Here is a 17,209-nt window from a genome sequence, read left to right as displayed (position 1 = left end):
GTTATACATATATATATATATATATATTTTTTTTTGGTGATTTTCATTAAAATTAAGCAACATAATGTGTAAAGCACCTTAACCAGGCAGACATAACCTACTGAATCGACCGGGTGAGTGAGGGTGCCGCTGGGCCCCGCCGCTGTGCCCCGCCGCTGTGCCCCGCCGCTGTGCCTTGCTCTGCACCAGAGGCCTACCTCGAGGCGCAGTGACAAACGCCCACCTGGTAAAAGGACCAAATAAGGGCGCCAGAGCGACTCCCCATATTAAACATCAGCACATCTCACTTTCCTCCTCCTGTGAGCGAGTCCACTGGAGGAAGGATTCTTAATGTTTTGTCTTTCCAGTGACGAGCACTACGGAGCCTCTCCAGGAAAAATGCAAAATATTCTGCACATATGTTCAGAGGATGTGCTGATACCTCAAAACTATCTGGCCTCATATTGAAAATCTTTCCTTAGAATTCAAAGTATTTTTCTCATTAGTAGAATGGCACAGGGTTATTAAGAGCTACAAATCTACTTCTGTATAAATTCATTTTTCTCTTTAACAAGCAATGAACAAACCGTGAAGCCTGCCCTTGTCGCACTGACCTTTCGGTAGGAAATGCAGATAATAAATAACATAAAATCTAAAATATAACAGCAAGCATGGCTAAATGTCATAAAGAAAAATAAAGCAGGGCAAGGAGAGAGACTGTCCACAGTGTCTCACTCTGCACTAAGGGAGAGAGGGGCAGGTGTGCAGGAGAACACGCGCACGACAGCTACTCTGCTTCTGAGCAGGCGCGGCAGGGAGGGACTCTCAGGAGGTGACGCAGGAGAAGAGACCGGAATGAAGGGAGGGCGTGAGAAACCTGACGACCTGGAGGAAGAGCATTATGGGATGAGGGACCAGCAGGCAGAAGAAAGATCCTGAAGAGAACAGAGTATGTGCTTGGCTTGTATGAGATAGTAAGAAGGCCACAACTGTTACAACTGCGTGAGTGACCAGAGGAAAGAGTAGAAGGAAAAAAAGGTCAGGAGGGGTACCCAGAGCTAAATCATAAACTAAGACTAAATACAGCATTACAAGTTAATTCGTTGAGATATCAGCAAGACTAATATTAAGTAATAAAGTTCTAATGATGAGAGGGCTAATAAAATGATATCATGATGGGAACTTCATTTAAGTTAAAAACATTTATCAAATTTAATTAAAAATACATGTTTCCTCAATTTCTCTAGGCAAATTCATTTTTCTCTTCACTCAGAAGTTCAGGGAATGATTAAATTTTTGTTATTTTTTTCCCCAAATACCAAAGCAATGGGACTTTCCTGGCGGTGCAGTGGTTAAGAATCCACCTGCCAATGAAAGAGACACGGGTTTGAGCCCTAGTCCGGGAAGATCCCACATGCCACGGAGCAAATAAACCGGTAAACCACAACTACTGAGCCTATGCGCTAGAGCCCGTAAGCCACAACTACTGACCCATGTGCCACAACTACTGAAGCCCACGTGCCTAGACTGTGCTCTGCAACAAGAGAAGCCACTGCAATGAGAAGCCTGCACACCACAATGAAGGGTGGCCCCCGCGCACCACAACTAGAGAAAGCCTGTGCACAGCAATGAAGACACAACGCAGCCAAAAAAAAAAAAAAAAGAAAAAAAAGAAGAATCCACCTGCTCGGGTTCCAGCCCTGGGCCAGGAGGATCCCACATGTCCACATGCCACAGAGCAACTAAGCCTGTGTGCCACAGCCACTGAAGCCCACACACCTAGAAGTCCCTGCTCCACAAGAGAAGCCACTGCAATGAGAAGCCTGTGCACTGCAACGAAGAGTAGCCCCCGCTCACTGCAACGAGAGAAAGCCCACGCGCAGCAACAAAGCCCCAACGCAGCCAATAAATAAATAAATTTATATATATTAAAAAAACCCAAAGCAATGTATTTCAGATACATTTTTAACTGAAGTATAGTTAATTTACAATGTTGTATTAGTTTAAAATGTACAGCAAAGTGACTCAGTTATACATATTTATCTATATCTATATATTCATATTTTTTCCTCAGATTCTTTTCCATTATAAATGGTTATTACAAGATATTGAGCATACTTCCTTGTGCTATACAGTAGGTCCTTGTTGGTTACCTATTTCATATGTAGCAGTGTGTACATGTAATCCTAAACTCCTAAATTTATCTGCCTCCTTTACCCCGTTACATTTTTACACAGGGTGGTGTAGGAAGGACCAAACCATGACAGAACATACCTTATCATAATACTGCAGCCTTGGGGTGGACACAATCTCCCCATCCTCTGAACGGATCAAGCGATCTAAGAAGTCCTCTTTGCCCACTTCAGATGCTGCCTGGCAAAAGCATTCCAGAGCCTGGAGAAATAGGAGAACACAAAATGACTTGTGATAGACCATTGTACTTCTAGGTGCTACAGTCAAGGGTTCCCGTACTAAGGAAAGCCAAAAACATAAAATGCACTGACCACGTTTGCAGTTTCTGTCACATCTAAACTCTCTGATGTGTTATTTAATATTTTCTTTAATGTATCTAACTTTTTAACTTAAATGCTGTTAATTAAAAAGTAAACTGTAATAAGATAATTGATGGATAAATGTGATACACCAACTGCAGCAACATGTTAACATTTGTAGAATCTGAGTGGGGGGTATATGATTGTTTAATATGAAAGTCTTCCGACTTTATGTTTGAAAATTTACATAACAGAATGTCAAGAAAAAACTAGAAATGTAAACTACCATAATAGGAAAAAAACAGCATTAAAAAAGATATAATAAAAACAATGTAATAGAGAAATAAGTTTTATTTACAAAAATGCATCCCTAAAAACTCCTGCAGGGGCAGGAAGGTTTTAGTGTTTTCTTCTTCATATTTTCCTGTCCCAAGTAATCTGCAAAGCACAGGAAGCTAAATGGTCCCCACAGGTATATCACGCCCCTTGTTGGCACTGTTAGTCTTTTTTATCCTTCTCTGGAGGGTTCTACGCCTCCCATCCCCTCCCCTCCCTTAGACAGAAACTAAGTGTCCTCCTTGCACTGAAGTCTGCTCATCTTTCAAATGCAGTTTACCTTCTGTCCCTCTCCTGTAACCAGGTAACACCGTCCCAGCATAAATCGACAGGAACCAACATTGACTTGACACCAGGGATGTAGCAGTTGAATATAATCCTTAAAGGCATAATAGATGCTTTCTGATTAGAGAATAAACATTCCTTAAGGAGATACTCATTTCCAAGTTCTTCACAGAGGGAGAGAAGACAGCGGTCAATTCAACACACAAGTTATATTTCTAGAAATCATCTTGAGATTAAAACCGAATCCTGTTAAGTGCATTCTTATACTAGGTTATTAGACACTTTAAGAAAGCGAACAGGAGTCCAATAACACTAACACACGTAAACAAACATGCACTTTCCATCTTAGCAATTTTCCACCTTTTGGTATATACTGGTTCAATCGACTTGATCCCAGTAAAGGATGTATATGAAGGTAAGAGAACCTAATAGAGAAAATTAACAAAAAAGTACTCTATAAACAATTGTTAGGAATGATACTGCCAAGAGGGAAGTAAAGAAAGTCTCTCTGGAGTATGTTTCGGTGTAATCGCGTGTAAATTACTGTGGTTCTCACCATCAGTCCAAGTAAAATGCAGGAAACAGTCACAAAGAAAAAAGTCCCAGAAATCCCATTCTTTACAAGAATGATTGTCCTGAAATGTTCAATAGTACTCACCTGCAACTGCACATACTGACAATTTCCCATCAAACATTCTAGAAAGAGACAACCGGGATTGCTAGGCCATCTAGTCATTGGTTAAGGAGACTATTTACAGTTTTGACAAAACTTAAATATATCAATACATGTTGGGCATCAAACTCCACGAAATGGCTTAATTTTAAAAAAGAAGGTAAAGAGAAGGTGGCACGGCCACGGTCTTTCTACGTAACTATGTAACTTTAACATCTACGCGAGGAGCCTAGTGACCTAGGTTAGAACTCAAACAATGGACTGAAGCTGTGTTTCATCCCGGTGGTCACTCCTAACCCCAGCTAGTATACCGCACCAGCGTACTATGCCAGTGGGTACCCAGTACCCAACACAGTGCCTGGCATACAGAGCCATTCAACAAACGTTTGATGAATGTATGTTTTAAAAGAGATCTAGGTATCAAATGTGTGCGCACCAATGAAATCTGGCTCAACGCCTGAACAACAACAAAAAACAAATTAAAATAAAATAAAAATTGGGATATCTGAAAATAAATACCATCTCTTGTTGAGGGGATAAGTATCCAACCTCATTAAAAATCTCCATTACACAGGCAGAATATTACTGAATCTTAGACTATTTGGATAGAAGAAACCATTCAGCTGGCTTTTAAGTGAAAGGATACAAAAGCTGCAATAAATAATTGGTAATCGCGGTAATCATCTCAGGCCAATTCAACCCACTTTGGCTTAGAGGTGCCTTTGGTTGAGAGAATAGATGAGATATAATGTGTTTTCTTGCAACTTCTTGGAAGAATAATTCCACAATTGTCTGAGGGCTAGATACTTAAAAATAAAAAGTGATAATAGTCACCAAGTTGTCACAGCAGTATCAATTTTCAATTAAGACAGTCTACCAATTCATCTCATGCCCATAACAAAGAACATTTTTTATTTTAAGATATAAACTGCATCACTGGTGTAATCAATGGCAATATGAATAAAAGCAATCTGTAAACTATGAAGTACCATACAAATGCAATAAAAAAAAGCCACTTAAATCAACATTATAGTCATTCCTTTTCTCTAGAAAGTGTCTCCAATAACTATAGTCCTAAGATTCTAAGTTTTATACCAAAACAATACCAAATAAATTCTCCAGAATGGTTCTCAAGCATTAAGAGAGGGCCCCTTTTGAGTATTTGTTCATGAAGACAAGGTTACAAAAGCTACTTGAACTTAGTAAATTAAAAAACTGATTTTACTGAATTAATCACTGGCGTATCACTATACAATGGAAATTATATATATAAACACACACCATTTATCTCTGATCTGGAACTACAGTTTTACAAACCCCTTGCCACAACCAGAGCTTTCACCCTCTCAAAGTGAAAGCACAGCCTAGCCAACTGTTCCAAAGCAAAGGTGGCGAAAGGCTACTTTAATGAATATGCAATAAATGCCAGACTTAAAGTCAAATGCGTACGCAGTCCAGTCCTTACCGAACTTGTTTGCCATTAAAGCACCAGAGTCAGTCAGTTCCAGTACGGATAAATGTTGAAGATTAGACTCCCTGTGAGGAAAAGGAAAAAAAAAAGGAACAAAAAAACCAGCTCATTAAATTCTCCTATGCTAAACATTACTTCAACAAGTTAGCCTATCAAGAACACTGTCAATTTCACTAATAAATTACACATGAAAGCACCACTGAACGCAGAAAAAAACCTGGAAAATGCGCATGGTTTAGATTGTTGTCCATCATATCACTCAGTGGTCCTCCAATGAGAAGCCAGAGCCGACATTTCTTAGACTCCAGGCCACGAAAAGCCTTCCCGTGCCAGAAAAATGCAAATGGCCTACCTAATTGAAATGTGAGTTTTGTAGGTACATACTGAATTTTCTTCTTTCTTTTGGTTATAAAAAATCTCAGCCTACCCTTAATAACTAGCACATTTTTATGTGTGGTCTAACGTTCCCCATGACCTCATCTTATTATTTTGCCTTCAACAGAATTTGTCTTTACATTATACATACACATATATAATAATAAACATATGTTTATTAGTTTCATTCTTATAACTTGCCTTTAACCTTTAGAGAGTGGAGTATCTGAAAGCTCTGAATTTTAAAGGTATATCATGCTATGGCATAATAGTTAAATTTTTTTTTCTTTCAGACAATGGAAAAAATAATTAAGCTCACAATTTATTTTTAAAATAATCAGAACAATGAAACTCACAGTGTGTCCACTGGAACATCAGTTGCCAAGCACTGACTTCCCCACTTAATGAGGTAATAAGATAAGAGTAGGGGAGCTGTTCGATGTAGTAGGTCTTGCTGAGCTTGAAAGAGCTGACCAGCTCCCAAAATCACCTATACATGATGGGTGGGTGGGTGAGACAGTAAACAGTAATTAGTAACGATAACGCCTAGGTTCAGGTGGAGGCAAAATAAAATAACAAACAGTTACACAGGGCATACATAAAAGCCACACACACACATACATAACAGCAACATAACTATCACATTCTGGGGTAGCAGGCAGCAAAAATACCTACCCATTCATCAGCACAAAATTAAAAAAAAAACCCATTTCACCAGGTCATGGATGCTGAGGGTGAACAAGAAAACAGCAACAAACAGCTTAACTTTCACTAAATCTGTAGGTTGAGAGCTCAAGAAGAGGAACAGGGAAATTTCAGTCCTCTCTTAAGCTTCTGGTCTTGGGTAAAAATAGGTATGACCATTAGAGGAAAATTGGACAAGAATACCAAAAGTCTGAAGAGTGTGTGTAACTTCTGGACTTTCTTGGGGGTCCAGTGGTTAAGACTCTGCGCTTCCATTGCAGGGGGCACAGGTTTGATTCGTGGTCGGGAAACGAAGATCCCACATGCCATACGGCATGGCCAAAAAGAAAAAAAAAAAAGTGCGTAACTTATGACCTGTCAATTCTAGTTCTTAGAATTCATACCGGAGACACAGTCAAAGGGGTACAGAAAGTGCCATCTACAAGGGGAAAACTGGCAACAATCTGGATGGCCACAGGGTTGGCTGAATAAACTAAAATTACACTAGGTAACCATTAAAAATAATGTACCAAGATACTTAGTAATGCGACCATGCTGGTGAGATTTGTAAAGTGGAAGAATAAAAACAAAGAGATTACAAAAAAATACCATACACCATATCCTAATTTTCTAATAAAATTTAAAAACTATTTGCAGAGAAAAAAAAGGGTATATACCAAAATGTAAATAGTGGTTATCGCTGGGTAGAAGATTACGGATGAATTTTTATTTTCTTTTTTTTTTTATATATAAAGCGTTACATATAGAGATTCTACAATGAACATCTATTCTGCGTTTAGAAAAAACTGATAAAAGTTATCACTTAAAAAACCCAAAGGGAATTCCCTGGGGGTCCAGTGGTTAGGACTCCTCTAGGCTTTCACTGCTGGAGCCCGGGAATTAAGGAACTAAGATCCCACAAGCTGTGCAGCAAACAAACAAACAAAAAGAAACAAACAAAACTCCATTCCCCCCTCCCCCCCCAAAATTTGAAGAAATGGAAGAATCTACAAAGATTAAAAAGAACTTAGTAAGGGCTGCCCTAAGTGACAGACTCTCAGGAAAGGTCCCTGTTTCTCCTTGGTGATCCTAAACAAATCATCTTCCTAAATGTTTTTTCCTTATTTTTACCTGAAATTCCGCCATTAGCAACGTATCTGAGATAATAAAATTTGATTTAAAAAGTATAAATGCCCCTGGGAGCTCCAAAGGTCTTTCAGTTATTTACACATGAACATGAATTAGCTTAATCAGACTGCTTCCTCGCCAGACTCAGATGAGTGAGATAAATGGGACTTCTGATGGTAGGCAGAGAGATAATTTCTGAACCTAAAACACTCAGCAGTGGGAGAAGACGAGCACAGCAGCACAGCAACAAGAGCCTGGTGGCCTGAGAAGAAAAGGATGGAAAAGGCAGCACAGAACGGAGTGGGGAGGACCCCCAAAACAAACTCTGGGAACTGCTCAGGGTGACCTGTGCTGTCATCCTCTCTCCTCCACACGAAATGGTACCCTGCTATCACATGCAAGGGTGTGCTGACAATACCCCGTTTTGGGAGAGCCACCCTAGGAAATTAACCCACCATTATATATACAAAGGTTAGGAGTAAAATAACCTGCTTCATGTATGTTCTTAACCTGTAATTTTAGGTTATCATGCTTACTCATTCTTAATTCAACACATATGTACAGAGTACCTACTAAGCGTCAAGCATAGGGGACAGAGCAGTGAACAAAGACAGAAGGCTCTGTGCTCTCAGAGCTGACATTCTGCTACGTGCCCATAGGTCAAGATGAGGTTTCAGATGTGACATGCTTTCCCTCCAGTAGTACTTACTGCATCTCCTAGTCTCATCAGCAGCTGCTGTAAGATCAAAAGGTCTCGGCAGATGAGGAAGCGAGTACTGGCGATTTTACACACACTTCCGCACACAATATGCCCTGCTGTGCTACTGCCATAGAGCTGGGAGAGATTCATGCGAATGTTCAAAGGCTGAGCTGTAGTTTGAAAAAAAGAAAGTTACATGTATCACTGTTTTCTTTAAATCAAAGAGGTACATTTGTTGTTTTGTCATTTACCTGGATTGAATCCCTTTTCCATTTCCACTTCTGTCTCATAATCCATTTCCCGTATAAGAAGTCCAATGGCATGGATCGGGTTCCTCATCTCCTGCAGTTTACTACAAATATCCTCTATCACATTGTGTCTGCAAGGGAATTAGAAAACGTCTACTACTACTGAGAATATGTAAGATAGACTCCACATGTCCTGTAAGCTAACTGCTCTGTGAAACTGGAAAACCAGCCACATGATAAAGCAGTGGAGATAAGCACTCCGGCATACAAGACACGTTTACTCCACGTAGTAAATTTTCCCTCATTTTTTTCAGAAATGACAGACGAAATGAATGTGAGAAAAACACTTCTACATTTTAGAACTTACATCTCAGTTAACAGTTAACAGCTAGACCATAATTCATGAGTCTGTTTCCAGACCTCAATTCACATATTAGATTTTCTGTTTAAAAGCTGAAACACCTACTCAGAATCATGGCAACTCCCTTTAAGTCACTACTTTGTACATAATTGAATGTATATCAAAAACCTGATTTGGGGGACTTCCCTGGTGGCGCAGTGGTTAAGAATCCACCTGCCAATGAAGGGAACATGGGTTCAATCCCTGGTCTGGGAAGATCCCACAGGCCGTGGAGCAACGAAGTCTGTGCCCCACAACTACTGAGCCTGTGCTCTAGAACCCTCGAGCTACAAGTACTGAGCCCATACACTTCAACTACTGAAGCCCGCGCGCCTAGAGCTCGTGCTCCACAAGAAGAGAAGCCACCGCAATGAGAAGCCTGTGCACAACGAAGAGCAGCCCCCGCTCGCCGCAGCTACTAGAGAAAGCCCGCACACAGCACTGATAATAATAAAAATAATCCAACCAAATAAAACAAACAAACAAAAACAACCTGATTTTAGCACTACGAATTGCTAAATTTCCTTTAGGAAAAGGACTTTACCCTAAATTCTCCTTACACATTATTAGTGATCAAATCTTCCAAAATCTGTTCTGCAGTCTTTTCTGGAGACTGTAGGTTGTAACAACTCATTTCCATCATTACTGACATATCCATGGTTACTGACTCTCCAATCAGCCGAAGGCATTTTATAAGACATATGACATCTCGAGCAACATCCACATCTATAAGTGAGAGAAAGTTGACATTCATGTCTTAAGCCAATGAAGAGCTGCTAGTGAATATTATACTAAAGTAAAATATTAATAATTATATGCCAGGTATCTATCTGAGGTCTTAAGGCCTCTTCAAGGTCCCCTAAAGTATCTATAATGTGGTAAATTGGTCAGGAAAGGTCACAGAGGGAATCAATGTTTTCTGAATCCATGTGAAAGAAAGCACAGGGTTCACGGAGGAGGGAGCTTAAATACGGACATAACAATTATCATTACCATCAGATATGGTTGTCTCATCCTCAGTCAAAAGATTCTCATCAGGTAGGAGATACAGATGATCCACTAAGGAGGAAGGCACAAGGAAAGACAGGTACCCCTGGAAATACAAATCTTCCAGTTACATCTTTCAGTGAATGTTTAAAGTTATAAAATAGTTGAGACCTGAATCTTATCATGAGGTAGCCCTACACAAACCCAGATTGACGGACACTCCACCAAACAACAGGCACAGTCTTCAAAAAATGTCAATGTCACGAAAGACAAAGAAAGGCTGACAACAGCTGGAGATTAGGCTAAAGAAACACGACAACTAAATATATGTACGATCTTGGACTGGATCCTAGATCAAGAAGAAAAATTATAAGCACAAGTGGTAAAATCTGAATATAAAGCATATAATATCAATATCAAGCTGCCTGATCTTTACATCATACTGTGGTCATGGAAGAACACCCTGTGCTTAGATGTGTGCTAAAATGCATAAGGGTTAAGGAAAATGATGTCTACAACTAACTCTCAAGTGGCTCAGGAAGAAAAAAACATATCTACAGACAGAAGAAAAGCAACTAGAAGTTAATAAACAGTGAATCTGGGTGAAGGGTATACAGAAGTTCTTTGTGCTAGTCTCATAACTTTCAAATTAGAAATCACTTCAACATAAAAGGTAAACAAGATGTAAAAAAGTATAAATAATGCAGAAGACTATTTAAACACAAATGAACTATAATTTTAGGAACCTCACCCCCAACAAAAATCCCACCAAAATCCTAAAAGCTAACTGCAATATACAACAGACACTACATTCTGAAAGATCCACTGAACAGTCTAAAGGAGTTTTGCTGTATGTTTCCGCTCGTACTTTTTTCAACAGGCACACCATGCTTGTGTGTGGATTCAAATGTAGGGCAAGAGGATGAGAAAGGGCTTCTTGATACTGAAGACAACAGGCATAGAACTTGCACCAGAATTCCTGCTGTAAATTTCGGAACTCTTCCTGGGAAAATTCATACTCTGTTACACTTCCTTGGAGCTGCAAAGGAAAAAAAAAAGGAAAAAAGAAACTCTTGACACCATTTAAGATCTTTCCCCTGCCAAAAAATAATTGTTTCATATCATTTTGCTAAGTTATAGGCAAATGATTATTCCTTATCCATACATGTCATGGACTCTAAAATATACACCTAATTCTCCAATTAAAAGGTTTAGACATTTATATCTTACTAACAAGGTCCAGTGAGCAATGTGCACAGTTTCTCAGTACCAATCTGCCCCACAGTGAGATGAAAGAAATTATCATTCTTTCTTTACCCAAACCTCACCTCACTTTCAACAGCTAAAGTAACTTCTCTCTTTAGTTCACTCCAAGAGAGATCTAAATTCCTCTCAGTACCTCGGCAGAAAATCTAAAAATAAAAGAGACACAAAGAGACACTTTAGAGTATCACATAATACTAAAAACTGAATGAAAAATGATCCAGTTCAGAAGACACTGAGGCAATATACAACTACACAATAGAGACTGGACAGGCCTGAAACACACATTCACTTAACATTGTGCAAATAATTTCTAACTGTGAAATCATAACAAGTTTGAAATAGTTTCTATTGTCCGGAATAAACTACAGAAGCTCATGAATTTGCAAGCATTATAACAGGGTACATTTGGATCATTACAAGAAGCAAAAGGAAACATAACACCTATTGCTCGGCCGGAAGGAAGATACAGACGATGCCACATACATACATCCTGACTGGCAAAAAGGCGAGCTAGAGCCGTGGCACAGGGAAGTCACTCTACTGGGACTGACTCTCTTAAAGCAAAGCTTGCGGTCAAAGCCTCACCGATAATTCAGTATCTCAGTCTGCAAGAGATACCGTGAGAAATCATACACTTGACCACTGTTAACAAGAAGGCTGATGAGATGAAAGAAATAATACCTTAGAAGAAAGTGACCATGTCACCCTGGAGTTTTATTAGAGAGAAAACAGAAAACACAGACTAGCCCGATATTTAAGAATGTACCTAGAAGAAAAGTCAAAGATTTGAAAACCATTTCACCTGAGAGAAAGTTAAGGCACTGGGTGTATTCAGCCTGGAGAAAGATGACATGGACAGATTCTTAAAATATTCTGAAGGGTTGCTTTATAGAAAAGAGACATGTTCTATGAAGTTCCCAAAGAAAGATGTCACCTGAGTGACGGGGGATTAAACCTGACCCAACACTGGGGTGAACTTTTTTTTTTTGGGCCGTGTTGTGCTCTTAGCTCAGGGGATTTTAGTTCCCGACCAGGGACTGAACCCAGGCCCTGGCAGTGACAGTGCCGAGTCCTAACCACAGGATCACCAGGGGATTCTTTGGGATGACCTTTTAAGTGGCACGGTTCTGAACAGTAAGTCACACAAGAGCCAGTGAGAAATCTGTCACTGGAGGCAGAGACAACTGGAAGCTGAATAGCTGTCTGTCAGAGAAGCCTCAGAAGGTGCTTCCGCTTTGTGTGGGAGGTCAGATCAGCAGACTCTAAGGAACTTTTCAATTCTATGAGTGATTATTCTATTTTAAATTCAGGAAGCTAAGTGGCAATTTAAGGAAGCCTAAGTGACTTTAAAGTAAAGAATTCTTTTGGAAAACGTTAAGCATCTCTTAAACCATGTAGCTTTGAAGCTTAGATTTTTACAGTTTTCTTGAACCTGAACCAAGTCAGATCTTCACTGTACTAACAAAAGGGTAAAAACATTACCATCAAACCTACACAAGAAAACATTTAAAATTTCTTTCACGTATAGAGATTATATGCAGTGTAGTATGGTATATTTTTACAACAGTGTAGGTACAAACTTCTCTTTTTACTACTGGCACGCTTCACTAGTCATTGGGAAAGTGCCCTTAATCCTGTCTCCCCGCTGGGACTCTTGCTACTTTTATGAAAAGAACATTTAAAAAAATTACAATAGTATTTATAAACACATGTATATACAATTGCAAAACTATGTTTGGTGTTAGTATATGCAAAACAACAAAAATTAGTAGTAATGATTAATTATATAATAATAGTAATAAACTAAGAGAGTCTTAAATGAACACAATATTTTCTCACTGACCTGTAAAGCTTTACATAAAGCTGCATTAATGAATCGCCCTGGTGTAAAAAGACTCTGCAAATACATCTCCTGTTAGAACATTGAAACAAGAATTAGTGTCACCCCAAAAAAGAGAAAATTTGGAAAACCTTGAATGAAGAATTCAACACAGTAAAAGCAAAGCCTGCACTTCTATTATGGGCACATGGCAAGTCTGCCGTCCTGCACCGAAGCAGGGACATGTGGCAGAGCAACTAGACATGACCCGCTGAGAATGCTGTGTTCCTTGTGGAGCACTTCAATGGGCTCCACTGGAAAACATAGCTTGTCAAATGCCAATCTTAAATCCAAGAGTTGTGTATAGTTTATTAGTGATAAACATTGGTAAGAGAATAACTAAACTAAGCTGGTTTCTACACCATCCACAAAGAACTCATTTTATGGTTCACATATAAAAGAAAAGGAACCAATAATAATAGGCATCATATGTAAAAAACAAACAGAAAACTGCAATAAGCTCTCACAAGTGGGGAAATGAAGTAGAGAGAACAAAATGGTAAGTCTCATACTGCCTAATTATTTTGACCAAATTTTATAAACCCGATCTGCCAATAAGTAGCAAACCTGTTGACCATTCAAGTTTCCTTCCTTCTCCGGAGGTTCTGAGGGATATTTATAAAATGACCAAAATAGAGAAAAATAAGAAGTTTAATAATTAGCATGTGATTTCGGCTTTTAGAGGAAAAGTTAAGTGCCAATAAACTCTTGGGATTAAAAATTTAGCAATACCCAATTTCAGATATTCAAAACGGGTTTTGCAATCCTACAGTCACTGTTCCAAGACCCAGAGCCCATAATCTTTAATCTCATTTTAACATTAATGCATCAACTGAAAGTTTTTCTTCCACTTATCTTGAGGATGCCCCTGAAAAACAGAGATATTAGCCTGTTCTGCTCTCTACTGCATTATTTTTTAAGGTTATCTTCTTCACTGCATATACCTCTATCAGAATCTATCTTATTTCTAGTTTTTATGCATATACCCACGTGGTTAGCATTGTGGACACAAACTGTCTGTGCCTGCCTAGAATCCATCTCCCCTTCTTTTACTAACAAATCCCTTACCTTTCTCTAAAGAGCCATTCCTCCCGTACCCATACCCACTGACTTCACCCTCCACGACAGCAAGGCCCAGGCTGGACGTATTTCTCATGCCAAGCCAGAATATTCTGTTCCTTCTAATGAGAGTGACTACACCAGGAATTAGCACAGGACTCAAGCCAGGACACTGTCAACTCAAGGACCTGGAACAGAAGTGCGCTCTTTCCTCTGGGGTTGCTAAGTTCACAGAAGGCAAGCGTGCTCAGAAAGCCTGCCTGACAATAAACCCAGCAAAGAGGAAAGCAGAATAGAGACAAAGGAGAGCGCAAGCCCTGAAGGCACTGCTCCAGCCATGGCTAAAACCAGGTAACTCTGAACTTCTCAGCTGCACAAGCACATTCAACTTAAGTAAGTCTGACGTGGGTTTCCTTCATCTGCAGCTAAAAGAGTTCTGCTAATACAACTGGTTCTTCTCAAACTAATGATCAGGGTAAATCGTGTGTTACATAAGACTTTAGCATCACTTACTCTGGGGTCTTGATCATCTCTGATAACAATTTCTTCCTCTGGCAGAGGTTGCATAAAAACTGGACTCCACTGACCTGCAACATTACTACAGAGAGAGAAGGTCTGTCAGTCTACATAAAGAAGATAAGTAAACATGAAGCTGATTGACAGGAACACAATAATAGCAGGAGACCCTACCACCCCACTTACACCAGTGGACAGATCATCCAGACAGAAAATAAACAAGGACACACAAGCTTTAAATGACACATTAGACCATCTCGACTTAATGGATATTTATAGGACATTCCATCCAAAAATGACAGACTACACTTTCTTCTCAAGTGCACACGGAACATTTTCCAGGATAGATCACATCTTGGGTCACAAATCAAGCCTCGGTAAATTTAAGAAAATTGAAATCATATCAAGCATCTTCTCTGACCACAACGCCATGAGACTAGATATCAATTACAGGAAAAAAACTGCAAAAAATACAAACACATGGAGGCTAAACAATACGCTATTAAACAAACAAGAAATCACTGAAGAAATCAAAGAGGAAATTAAAAAATATCTAGAAACAAATGAGAAGGAAAACACAACAACCCAAAACCTATGGGATGCAGCAAAAGCAGTTCTAAGAGGGAAGTTTATAGCAATACAGTCCTACCTCAAGAAACAAGAAAAATATCGAATAAACAACCTAACCTTACACTTAAAACAATCAGAGAAAGAAGAACAAAGAAACCCCAAAGTGAGCAGAAGGAAAGAAATCATAAAGATCAGAGCAGAAATAAATGAAAAAGAAATGTAGGAAGCAATAGCAAAGATCAATAAAACTAAAAGCTGGTTTTTTGAGACGATAAATAAAACTGATAAACCATTAGCCAGACTCATCAGGAATAAAAGAGAGAAGATGCAAATCAAAAGAATTAGATGTATAACAAAGGGAGTTCAACTCGAGGATGGATGATGCCTTAGAGGACTGGGACGGGGAGGGTGGGGGGGAGTCGAGGGAGGGAGGAAATACGGGGATATATGTATAAAAACAGATGATTGAACTTGGTGTAACCCCAAAAAATTAATAAATAAATTAAAAAAAAAAAACCAGATGATTGAACTTGGTGCACCCCCCAAAAAATAATAAATAAATAAATAAAAGGGAAAAAAAAGAATTAGAAATGAAAATGGAGAAGTAACAACTGACACCGCAGAAATACAAAAGATCGTGAGAGACTACTACAAGCAACTATATGCCAATAAATTGGATAACCTGGAAGAAATGGATAAATTCTTAGAAAAATACAATCTTCCAAGACTGAATCAGGAAGAAATAGAAAATATGAACAGACCAATCACAAAGGACAGAAATTGAGACTGTGACTAAAAAATCTCCCAACACACAAAAGCCCAGGGCCAGATGGCTTCACAGGCTAATTCTATCAAACATTTCAAGAAGAGCTAACACCTATCCTTCTCAAACTCTTCCAAGATATAGCAGAAGGAGGAACCCTCCCAAACTCATTCTACGAGGCCACCATCACCCTGATACCAAAACCAGGCAAAGAGGTCACAAAAAAAGAAAATTACAGGCCAATATCACTGATGAATATAGATGCAAAAATCCTCAATAAAATACTAACTAACAGAATCCAACAGCACATTAAAAAGATCACACACCATGATCAAGTGGGGTTTATCCCTGGGATGCAAGGATTCTTCAATACACGCATATCAATGTGATACATCATGTCAACAAATTGAAGGATAAAAGCCATATGATCATCTCAATAGATGCAGAAAAAGCTTTTGACAAAATTTAATATCCATTTATGATAAAAACTCTCCAGAAAATGGGCATAGAAGGAAATTATCTCAACATAATAAAAGCCATATTTGAGAAACCAAAAGCCAACATCGTTCTAAATGGGGAAAAACGGAAAGGATTCCCTCTAAGGACAGGAACAAGACAAGGGTGTCCACTCTCACCATCACTATTCAACATAGTTTTGGAAGTTTTAGCCACAGCAATCAGAGAAGAAAATGAAATAGAAGAAAATGAAATAAAAGGAATCTACATTGGAAAAGAAGTAAAATTTCACTCTTTGCAGATGACATGATATTATACATAGAAAACCCTAAAGACACTACTAGAAAACTGCTAGCACTAATTGATGAATTTAGTAAAGTAGAAGGATACAAAATTAATGCACAGAAATCTCTTGCATTCCTATACACTAACAACGAAAAAGCAGGAAGAGAAATTAAGGAAACTCTCCCATTCACCATTGCAACAAAAAGAAGAAAATACCTAAGAATGAACCTGCCTAAGGAGGCAAAAGACCTGTACTCAGAAAACTACAAGACACTGATGAAAGAAATCAAAGACGATACAAACAGATGGAGGGACATACCATGCTCTTGGATTGGAAGAATCAACATTCTGAAAATGACTGTACTACCCAAAGCAATTTACAAATTCAATGCAGTTCTAGATACTATTCATGTATGTACCTTAGGATAACTCTCTGAAGGGTACATCGCCCTCATTTTCAAGGTGTTGAAAGTCAGGCTTAGGGTATCTCACAGCTCGGAAATTGTGCAACCAGGATTCAAACTCTCACCCAGTCGCAGAGTCTTTGCCTCAATGCTGTCTCTAAGGAGTACTCTCTGTCTTCTGAGGTGTGGCTCAGGGTCCGTCTGGGGACAGCCACTATGTGGGGCCATGAGGGGCCCCTGCGGGCTCAGTTAG

The 17,209-nt window shown here is 39.1% G+C and overlaps 1 protein-coding gene across 1 annotated transcript in view; it reads right to left on the bottom strand.

Annotated features, from left to right (window-relative positions):
• The window catches only part of NUP160 (nucleoporin 160), a 44,080-nt gene that overhangs the window by 11,398 nt on the left and 15,473 nt on the right, over positions 1 to 17,209 (bottom strand). The window contains exons 10-23 of the mRNA XM_057749226.1: positions 14,476 to 14,560; positions 12,868 to 12,936; positions 11,087 to 11,170; positions 10,627 to 10,797; positions 9,765 to 9,864; positions 9,332 to 9,497; positions 8,375 to 8,502; positions 8,133 to 8,293; positions 5,968 to 6,101; positions 5,231 to 5,301; positions 4,412 to 4,571; positions 3,751 to 3,820; positions 3,088 to 3,186; positions 2,254 to 2,373 (exon numbers count right to left, since the gene is read on the bottom strand). Coding sequence (XP_057605209.1) covers positions 2,254 to 2,373; positions 3,088 to 3,186; positions 3,751 to 3,820; positions 4,412 to 4,571; positions 5,231 to 5,301; positions 5,968 to 6,101; positions 8,133 to 8,293; positions 8,375 to 8,502; positions 9,332 to 9,497; positions 9,765 to 9,864; positions 10,627 to 10,797; positions 11,087 to 11,170; positions 12,868 to 12,936; positions 14,476 to 14,560 — 1,618 coding nt within the window. The remainder of the gene's footprint in view (positions 1 to 2,253; positions 2,374 to 3,087; positions 3,187 to 3,750; positions 3,821 to 4,411; positions 4,572 to 5,230; positions 5,302 to 5,967; positions 6,102 to 8,132; positions 8,294 to 8,374; positions 8,503 to 9,331; positions 9,498 to 9,764; positions 9,865 to 10,626; positions 10,798 to 11,086; positions 11,171 to 12,867; positions 12,937 to 14,475; positions 14,561 to 17,209) is intronic.

Source organism: Hippopotamus amphibius, chromosome 9, assembly GCF_030028045.1.
Source record: "Hippopotamus amphibius kiboko isolate mHipAmp2 chromosome 9, mHipAmp2.hap2, whole genome shotgun sequence".
In the NCBI taxonomy this organism is placed as follows: Eukaryota; Metazoa; Chordata; class Mammalia; order Artiodactyla; family Hippopotamidae; genus Hippopotamus; species Hippopotamus amphibius.
Note: the sequence above shows the minus strand (reverse complement) of the source record. Positions and strands in the feature narration are given on the sequence as shown.